Source organism: Arachis stenosperma, chromosome 8, assembly GCF_014773155.1.
Source record: "Arachis stenosperma cultivar V10309 chromosome 8, arast.V10309.gnm1.PFL2, whole genome shotgun sequence".
Lineage (NCBI taxonomy): Eukaryota > Viridiplantae > Streptophyta > Magnoliopsida > Fabales > Fabaceae > Arachis > Arachis stenosperma.
The window spans coordinates 32732385-32742772 of NC_080384.1; the positions used below are offsets into that span (position 1 = coordinate 32732385).

At 31.6% G+C, this 10388-nt stretch overlaps 1 protein-coding gene across 5 annotated transcripts; it reads right to left on the reverse strand.

Annotated features, from left to right (window-relative positions):
• Positions 1 to 57: 57 nt before the first annotated feature.
• On the reverse strand, positions 58 to 6616 carry LOC130946813 (uncharacterized). Of its 5 annotated transcripts, none has more exons than XM_057875667.1 (14): positions 6469 to 6616; positions 6051 to 6173; positions 5793 to 5926; positions 5443 to 5481; positions 5276 to 5368; positions 5022 to 5138; positions 4316 to 4411; positions 3486 to 3599; positions 3057 to 3110; positions 2882 to 2929; positions 2324 to 2474; positions 1834 to 1999; positions 1342 to 1411; positions 58 to 1014 (listed from the first exon to the last, which is right to left on the reverse strand). In XM_057875667.1, the coding sequence occupies exons 2-14, from the start codon at positions 6127 to 6129 to the stop codon at positions 766 to 768; spliced, it is 1410 nt and encodes a 469-aa protein (XP_057731650.1). In that variant the 5' UTR covers positions 6130 to 6173; positions 6469 to 6616; the 3' UTR covers positions 58 to 765. The 5 variants fall into 5 exon arrangements, with proteins under 5 accessions (XP_057731650.1, XP_057731652.1, XP_057731651.1 ...); XM_057875669.1 differs by lacking the exon at positions 6469 to 6616 and adding an exon at positions 6372 to 6435; XM_057875668.1 differs by lacking the exon at positions 6469 to 6616 and adding an exon at positions 6351 to 6417.
• Positions 6617 to 10388: the final 3772 nt, after the last annotated feature.

Sequence of the window (10388 nt, forward strand, 5' to 3'; positions counted from 1 at the left end):
AAAATTGAAGCTAAATATTATTCTTCAAGGGGGTCCCACTCCTATGTATGTGGTGACTTTGTCTTAGGAATAAAAACAAGCCATGCCTAAGAATATACAGACTGGCAACATCAACTAGGTTGGCTTGATTCGTATGTGCAACTAAATGGAGGTCCATCTTCCCAACAATTCAGATACTAGGTCTCTATTGAGGGTCTCTGGTTTCATTAAAGTTCAAGCAATTAGATATCAGCATTGCTTTCAGCTCGTACACAATGGTGAAATAGTTGCCAAAGGCCAAAAAACAGGGGCATAATCATGATGTGCTAGTGTTGGTACTAGGTAGAACTGGTAAAGGATGAGCCACGCAGCCATCCTTCAATCCATAAGGGCTAATAATTTTATCGTGTTTTAAGGTTTGTTTCTATTTTACGGTTTTACGGTTACCAATCTGTTCACTCTAGAGTATCTTTTTTCAAAGGTAAAGGGTTGAATATCGTGCAAAGTGAGTAGCCCCATTACTCTATGATATCTCAGACCTTTTTTTTTCTTTTTTCATCAGCCCAAAGGCATGCTTGCTAGGGATCCTAATGAAATTGTTATAAAAAGAATTTGCTAATAATGAACACTTTAATAATTGAATAAACTGTTTTTCTTCTGCGAATAAAGAATGACATTTTGTAAGTGTGGGGAGGCCATTGAAACAACAAAATGGAATGGAGATCCCCTAACGACAAAATATACCTTGAAAATGATACTACCAAAAGCATCAAAATGCTCTCTAGCCTATACATTGTGGTTGGAATGAAGCAATTTCTCTTCCTCGTTTGAGATGTCTGTGACCTGTACGTGTGATTTGGCATTCATCTTGCTCAACTCATTTTCGACACGGAAAAAGACCCACTGGAAGCGGCGGAAAATTTCTAAGGCTGCAATGGTGAACACTGTCAGGTAATTATGGCGAAGATGTGCAGAAAGCTTGTATGTCCACGTGCAACGAAGGACTAGGTTGCTTCCAATTACCCAAAAGTAAACCTGTGATCCCAAGTAATACAATGTTATAAACAACTTCAGATTCTTAGGAAGATATTGCTCTTTTTCTTTTGTAAGTTCTAAATTGTTCTCTTTTTTGTTTTATCAAGTTGGTCTTCACACATTCAACAGATCAATCAAAATCACATTAACAATATAATGTTAATAAACTTAATAATAGCATCCATAAGACCCTTTTCAAGCTCCATCTTTTTCTTCGCATTGCTAAGAACTGTGAAAAGAGAAGTGTTCTTGAAAATTTTCACATAAATGGTCCATTCTTGGAAGGGAAAGAAAACTAGGGAACTCAAGCACATAAATAATCCTTACCCATCTCCTTCCATGTAATAGATGTGAGAGTGTATGTGGCTTGCTGAACTTGAATATTCGAGTGAGGCCACTGGGAAAGAAAAAGAAAAATTTATCAAAAAGCATGTCACAAGACACTCATCCGCTTAGAAATGAAATACTAGTTATACTTCTGGGAAGAAAAATAATGTTTTCCAGTTTTGACCGTAACAGCCTTGCTTTTGTGGCATGGGGAAGGGGTGTGAGACGCAAGGAAAAAAGAAAGGATGAATTGTAGTAGAGGGAATTAATAATTTGTCACAGAAGGTGGGGCTTTGGGGCCCCTAGAAATGCTGCAGTGTGTAACTGTCTATCTTTCTTTTTTCTTTTCATTTGTGTTCTGTTTTTCATTCTATCTTTGAGAGATTACAGAGACTTAATTACAATGCAAGAAGTTCATCTCATATTTTCCTAAAGATTTCCCAGTCTCTGTCTATGTTTTAGAGATGCATGGTAAACAAATATTAGGCAAACCTTAGGTCCCAATCTCTATTCACATCCCAGTAGAAAGAGTACGATGAGTTCACAACACTTGACAGAAGCCAGAGAGGCCTATAAAAGTTTGTCCACTTATCAGGGAAGACGTGATATTTAAGGGCCGAGAGAAAGATAACTGGCACTGCGGTTGAATATTTTAAAGCTGAAACCATAACCAAAAGACAAAAGATGAGTTAAAAACATGATGGGTTGATCATTAATGAATAAAGAACTCAATCAGTAAAAGAAAGAACGTAGAAAACCAGCAGTTAAATTACAAACAAAAGAATATGATTAACTAAAGCAGTATAAAGGACTCCAACATTAAAACCAATATTCTTAACATATTACAAGCCCAAGATAGAAGAATAATGTATTACATTAATTTCCTAAACCTGCAAAATTTAGACCAACAATTGATAACTAAAAAAAGTTCTGAATAGGAAACAAAAAGACAGCACGATTTAAGGCAATAAATAGCTCTTACCATTCAAAAGACAAGTTTTCTCCCCGGTATCTTTGTACTGACGGAGACATTGGTTTAGACGGAAAAGATAAGGCAAGACAAGCACTAAAGGGATTGCAACAGAGTGACTGCCACACACAGAATCAGCTTCCAACCAAGCAATTGTGGCAACCTACAAGGGTTTTGGAAAATGGATCCCCTAATTAGAGAAGTCAATCAAGCATCTTGAGAGCCAAGAACAAAAGATACAAGTCTAGAAACTAAAAATTTTAACTGTTAATGAACAAGCTCTATGGAAAAGGAGAATGGTAAGAATGCTTAAATCTGTAGACAAATTACAAATATCAATATTATATAGAGTCCACAGTGCTGGTTTTTTCTCAAGAATATTTTGAACAAAATCAAGGAAACTTGTTCCATGACTTCAGTGCTATATATATGTGTATATATATAAATCATATGCATAAACTTGACAACATTCTGCCATAATCAAAATAGGAGACCCATAAGTTACATAAAATCACAAAAAGTTAACTCTAAATAGTAAAAGGCATTAACATCAACCAATCAGAACCAAACCTGCCGATGTACCATCCTACATACAGAACGCTCCAGATCAGAAAAAACCTGCATAAAATCATAATCTAAATAAATGAAGGAGTGAATTAATAAAAAGTTAGAAACCAAAATTTAGATAACAAATATGTTGATTCTAAATTTCCTGGAGAAACATATCTTCAAAAGCAAAGCAGACCTTTGCCATGGAAGTGAAAATATCAGCCAAGAAGAAATCAGAGAATGATATTGCCTGTTTACATGAAAATACAAAAATATCATATATTCAAACATAGTTCCAACAAAATATAAAATAAAAAATTGGTTAAGGAATAATATGAAGTTTGCTAAAGTTCAGACTCACGTATGAAATTCTTAAGAATCTAAAAAAAAAAAGAAAGAAAAAAAATATATAATTTTCTAAAGCTTAACACCAATAGTTCCCAAGTATCTCTGAGGAAGGAGAGGACAAGTTTCAAACCAATGTGGCAATGCCTCTTCAAGGGTTTTTTACTTTTACCTTGTCCACATAATAGTGTATTTTGTGTAACTGACAATGTTATTGATTGACAACAGGCACCCATCATGAACTTATAAAAACAATATATCCAATTAAGAGCAAACTTGCCTGCAATGGGAAAACTATATGCCAGCATGTCCTTAAGAAGTAATATCGAGTTGAAAAATAAAAGATATCAAAGGGGAATATCAACAACAATACAACACCAGCATATAGGAGCACCTGAACAGAAGTACAAGGAAAACTTAGAACTCTTGCAACAACTGAAAAAAAAAAAAAAAAAGCAGGAAATGGAATTAAATATTTGCCAATCATAAATAAATTAGTAAAAAAAAAAATTATATGTATTAACTTCATAAAATCATCAAAGTCATACTAACTATAATTTTCACTGATGATAATGTGATATGAACAGATATAACACTTATCTCCGACAAGAAATCCAAATTAATAAAGTTGTCAAGTATCCATAGGAAGAACATGTTCATCCATCAAAATATGCCAAAGTATTTTTCGTAGTAAGAGAAACCAATAAATTGTCTCCCTTCCCGTCTCTAATTACCCGTTCACCCACTGCATTGAGTTTGAACTGAGGACATCATTGAATACCAAAAAGATCAACTCCGACTCCCATCTCAGCATAATAACATTATGCAACTTTTTAAATTCATACTCTAATTAACAAGATGCAGTCTGCAGAGCACCTCTGCGACCGCATCCCAGTAACATGAGCAGTACTCATTCCCAAAGATGATTTGAAGCTAATGTGGTGCAATTCTTGGACTAGTGCTTCAAACTTATTGGCTTTTTGTCAATGAAACCGAACACTTGAAAAGGATAACAGACAATTTAAATATAATGTTGAAATGTTGAACAGACAATCTTAAAGGTCTAAACTGAGAAAGAAGAACTAGTAAGAGTGGATGCATCTATTACACTGGTTGTGAGGCAGCATATGAAACTTCTCCATGAGAATAAAGATAAATATATGCGGTCATACTGGTTGGAACAATAATCGTCATCCATGTGGCACACTGCAACAGTGAACAACAAACCAGTCAAGCATTCAAGAGTCAAGACAAACAAAACTTAGAAAGTCCACTGAAGAAAGGAAAGAAACTGTGTAAAATGAAAACCATGAAAAGATGGCAATTGTTTTACATAGTCACACTGAAGGCAAGGCACCAAAAACTAATGCAAAGATTCATTAAACGAAAAATGAATAATAGCACATTTAGTACACATATCACAGAATAATCATTCAATTTCTACATGTACTCCAGTGGAATAAAGGTTCCTTTATTCCTTAGTCTGCTAAAAATATTAAACATCATTAAATTCCATGGCTTTATCCCACAAAGAATAATTATTCGTTCCCAGACAAATGTGAAGAATGATTATTCAAAACCTGAAAAGAATTCATATTTGCTCTGTTTCTTTGTTTATCTCTACTTATACTAGGGATAATAAAAGTAGAACTGATAATAAAGGAAGTACAAATCCATTCCAAAGCAAACCATATATTGGAACAGAAATGGCAGCAGTCCAAATCAGTCCACTCACATTTCTATTGCCATTGCAACACTGCAAAAAATTAATCCATTTGCAAAACACCGCATAGGTCAAAGTGATGGTAGATGTTACCTTCCATATTTCTCTGTGAGTAAGGTAATTTTGATCAAGATCAAATATTCTTGCATAATTGACACCAGCCTGAGCAAAAAACCATAAGTTGATTCCCCAAAGCCAAACCATTAAAGCCTGCATTGCAAAAATAAGATGAACACATTGATACAACAAAGGATGCAAATAAAAAATTAAAATATCATTTAATTCTCTCAAACCCAGATGCAGATATGCTCATGGATAAACAGACTCTAGTAGAGAGGAAAACTAACCGCAAGAAGAAGCGGGTTAAAATACAAAAATGCCTCATATAGAAACAGATCCCGCTTGTCAGCACTCATTCTCATGACAGAATCCCATCCAATCTGCAATTTCACAATGTCCAATAAGATTGTGGCAATACTAAGTCATTAAGTTCAGTGGAATAGGAGATACAGACCTTGCAACAGATGAACGCCCAAACAAGGAACAAGAATACCTGGAAATCCATCTCAATCAGATTCTACAAAAGAGTAAAAGAACCAGAGCAGAGAGAGGGGGCAGGTGGAGGGAATGAAGAAAAGCAGTAGAAGGTGGCATGCAATAGGGATAGAGCCAGAATTGCAGCTCACATTTACAATTATTCTTCTATCTTCGAAAGCATCAAATTCAAATACAACAGTAAAACCACAAGAATGAAATGTAAGCATTCCATCAGTGAGTCAAACAAGTTCGAATTTGTTGAGAACGACGTCACCAATACATGATATAAATGGTATTATCTTCAAAAGTATGACAAGGTATAAAAACCTTGAATCTCCACAGGAAAATAGGCGAGGGCATTATCCCAGAGGCACTAATTGGTGCCACGCCACCCTTGGAATCGTTCACCTCCCCAGAATACAAGAAACCCTCCTCAGCACCATTTTCCACCTCATGCTCATCTGGTTAAAACAAACTATGTAAGTTGTACAGGACCAAAGCTAAAGTAGAAAATACGTACACAATGAAAAGTTAAGGGAAAAAAAAAAGCAGCATATATGCTACTAAAAGAAAAAGATCAGTTACCAAGATCAGAGACAACAGCTCTGCTCCCAGATTTCCTCAAATGCGGACTATTAGCAGGAACAGCAAGTCCTCCAAACATAGATGAAAAAGTTCAATCCGCTATGCACTAATTCCGCCAATAACCTGCCAGCATGCAGAGAAAATTGAGTAAAGAAAACAACATAATTATCAGCAAATAGAGTATTATCAACATAATTATCAGTAAATAGGGGATTATCAGCATGCTCATTACATATCATTGAGGAGCTAACATTGTAAGATTTCAGAAACTATTAACAAACAAACAAAAAGACCTTATACATTAAAGATAAAAATTTAAACCGGTGTTGTGTGCGTTGAAAAATGATGAATTAAGCAGATCTATGAAGCTTTGGAGAGAGAAAGAGAGAGAAAGTGGCGTAAAGAGTAGACAACGAACCTAATCGAACAATCGGCGTTGATGTGAAGATGAATTTTGCGTGGAGTGTGTGTGAATAAGGGATCTCACATCATGATGGTGATGGAGCACGATTCTGAGTTTTGAAGAGAATCAGAAGAAATGAGTAAAGGCCATGCACAATTTTGCACATTACTCTTGCTGCAGCAAAACCCATTTTGCTAATTTCACTTTTAAGGGGACCTCTTCGGCAATTTCCCAAGCCTACTTATGCTAATTGACACCCCACCCCTCAATTTTCACAAAATTAAAACAAGTTTCAAATGAAAAAATGTAACACTAATAGTTATATCTCTAATACTTCCTAAACCTTCCTTGTATACATTGTATAAATATTCCATTAATTTCTCATACTTTCTATATATATATATATATATATATATATATATATATATATATATATATATATATATACTATCTAAAAAGCACAGAACAAAAAAAAGTTATCTTTGATTAGGTAAATTTAACAAAAAATCAAAATTTATAACCTACTATTTTATTATTACCTCTAATAATAGGTCTCTCTTACAATGTTTTATTCCCTATTTAGAAATAAACAGGACTTTTAGAAATGATGAAAAAGGAACCAGGTAGACAAATATCACTAAAAATTAAAATCTAACTAGATATAAGAATATCACTAAAAATGTAAAATCTAAATGGATATAACTTATAAGAATGTAATTTCTCTCTTCTTATTATTCATTTAATTCACTTATATTTTAAAGTGATATAGAAAATACAACTTCTTATAAGTATTTGAGGTTCGTTTGAAACTTGAAAGTTCTTAAAAAATATTAGTGTTAATATGTTTGTGCATTTATTTAATATACACTTTCATTACAAGTTTTTTTTACTTATAAGTGTTACAAGTTACTAGGCCTTTTAATGCGTTATTCAATGTTTTCTGTTTTCAAAGCGCTACACTCAGAACGGTTTTTCCTCTTCCTCTTCCTCTTCCTCTTCCTCTTCTTCGTTTTTTTTTTCGATTTTTATGGTTTCTGAAATCAAGTTTTGAAATCGTTTTGAGAAAGAAGAAGCAGCAGAAGATGAGGAGAAAGAGAAAGAGTTCTGAATTATGCAACGAATTTTGGGTGTATTTCTTAAATACTTTGGGTGTATTTTTCGTAATCCTTTGGGTGTATTTCTGTAATCCTTTTGAAGATAATGGAACTTCAGAAATATACCCAAACAATTACAGAAGTACACCCAAAATGATTACAGAAATACACCCAAACGGTTACAGGAATTCACCCAAACGATTATAGAAAATACACCCAAAGGATTATAGAAAATACACCCAAAGGATTTAAAGAAATACACCCAAAATTCGTTAAAATATATCTTATGCATAATTCAGAACTCTTTCTCTTTCTCCTCCTCATCTTCTTCTGCTTCTTCTTCTTCAAAAACGATTTCACCATGAAAAATCGAAAAAAAAAAGATAAAACAGAAAGAAAAGAACGTAAATGAAGAAGAAGAGGAAGACGATGAAGAAGAATGTGCAGAAACGAAAGAAAAGGAGAAGAAGAAGAGTAAGAGGAAGAAGAACGTGCAGCAAGAAGAAGAAGAAGAAGGAGAAAGAGAAGGCAAGAAACGAAAGAAAAGAAGAAGGAGAAGACGAAGAGAAAGAAGAATGGTTGGAAACGTGTTTTGAGCGTTAGTTTTAATTGAACTTGTAAGGCTTACAAGCCTTAATCGCTTGTATGCGAAGAATTACTCTTTTTATATATTCAATTATTTTTATATATTGTATTTATTGTATAGTTTCTATTTTTAACAACTTGTTAATATTTATTACTTTTAAATTAATGTCAATAAAGTATTGAAAATAGCAGAAAGTGTGCGATAAAACTAATTTGTTCTTATAATTTTTTTTATTGTAATACAAATTTTTTCTTTCAATTTCATTGATAGTAGTTACAAAATTAAGATATATATTTTAATTTTTGCTTAAACTGTAAAATTGAGAGATGATATATAAAAATATAGTTTTTCTATTATCATTTAAATTAGAAAATATATAATTTTTTATATAATATATAAATAAAAAACATCATCATTAACCCTAAAATAATACCAATAAACAAAAGAAATAATTGGTTCATGGTAGTGCGGGGCCTTTGGACACGGCATGTTCTACATTCAATATTCATAGTTAAGACTTCAGAGGCAAAAGTTTTTTACCTCTTGAGCACTCCATTTCCACTAAACTAACACTACTAACTACTAAAGTTATGTTTGGTTAGAAAGAAAGAAATAGAAAAGAAAAATAGAAAGTAAAAAAAAGAAAAAAAGGAAATTGAATGGATTTTATTTTTTTTTTAGATGTATTTGGATAAAAGACAACTTTACCCTTATATTATAAAATACATTAAAAAAAGTAAAAAAGTAATATTAGAAGTTGTGAGAGAAAATAAATTTTCCTTTTCTTTTCTTTCCAACATTAGAGAGAAAAAAAATTGGTGGGTCCACCAGTTTTTTTCACCCTTTTTATTTTCTCTCCAATTTCTCTTCATAACCAAACAATAAAAAATGATTATTTTTCTTCTTTTTTTCTTTCCTCCATTTTCTTTCCTTTCATTTTCTCTTCAAATAAACATAGTGTAAATACTAACTCGCCATTAATTATGGCTGCAAATATATAACCCGCATAAAGCTGAAGTTGATGTTGCAAACAGGAACAACTCTCTTAAGCAATGAACAATCTGTGAGAAAGCAAAATAAACTTTTGATAATTAAACGATATAATTTGAATTAGAAGAAATTGAGTAAACACCTAATTCAATCTATATATATTTTTACAAAAAATAAGGTGATTTTTGTTAAAAAAAAATAGAGACTTTGACTTTCAATCTTTTTATTTTGAGATATAATATGATTTTTTTGTTAAAAAAATTATTAAATAGCAAAAATTAATTTTATAAAAAATTTTATTTATAATTTATGAGGTTTTAAAATTTCAAAAATTCACAAATTATTAATAATTTTTTTAAAAAAAATTTATTATTAGTGGTTAAATAAAAAAAGACCATAACTATAAATAATATTAGAGAAAAAAAGTGATTGCAATATGAAAAATTTTTAAAAAAGAAAAATAACATTAAACAAGAAATGAGAAAAAAAATTAATGTTGATATGATATTTTTAATTGGTGATAATATGGTAGAAGAGATAACGATAATGATAAAGTATGATTACATAATAAAAATAATAGAGATAAAATATAAAAGTGATAATGATAAGAATGAAGAAGGTGTGGTAGTAGTAGTGATAGTTGGTTCTATTATTAAAAAAATTTGTGAAAGTTTAAAACCCCATAAAAATAATTGTTATTATTATTTAACAATTTTTTAACGAAAAATTATTATCCCAAAATAAATAAGTTAAGAGTCAAAGTGTCTTTTTTTTTTTTAAGATAGAAATCGTCTTGTCATTTGTTAAATTAAAATAGATAAGGATCATATTAAGTTTTTACTCGAAGAAATATAAAATTTCGGGGAAAAAAAAGTACAACTACATTGTGATGAATTTAAAATCAATTTGAATAGAAAGATAAAAACTTTGTGAAGCTTGTGGTGTGGTTAAAGATAATGATTTATGGTCAAATATTTTAATTTGTTTACAATTCACATAAATTCTTAACTTATGAATAGGTGGCTTGACTAGTTTAATTTGGTATGATAGAAGTAACAATGTAGTAAGAGTTATAAAAAAATTATAAGGTTTTGTTTTGTGTGTTGTGTCTTGATATTTGTTTTGTTACTAAGTCATCTTAAGTTACTCTTTTTGGCTAGAGAATATTGCTTTTATATTTGGTATCCTTTTTTTATATTTTGGTTGAATGTTTACACTATTTGATTTGGTATTTTAAGTGTAATTGAGATTTGGTTTTAAGTTGA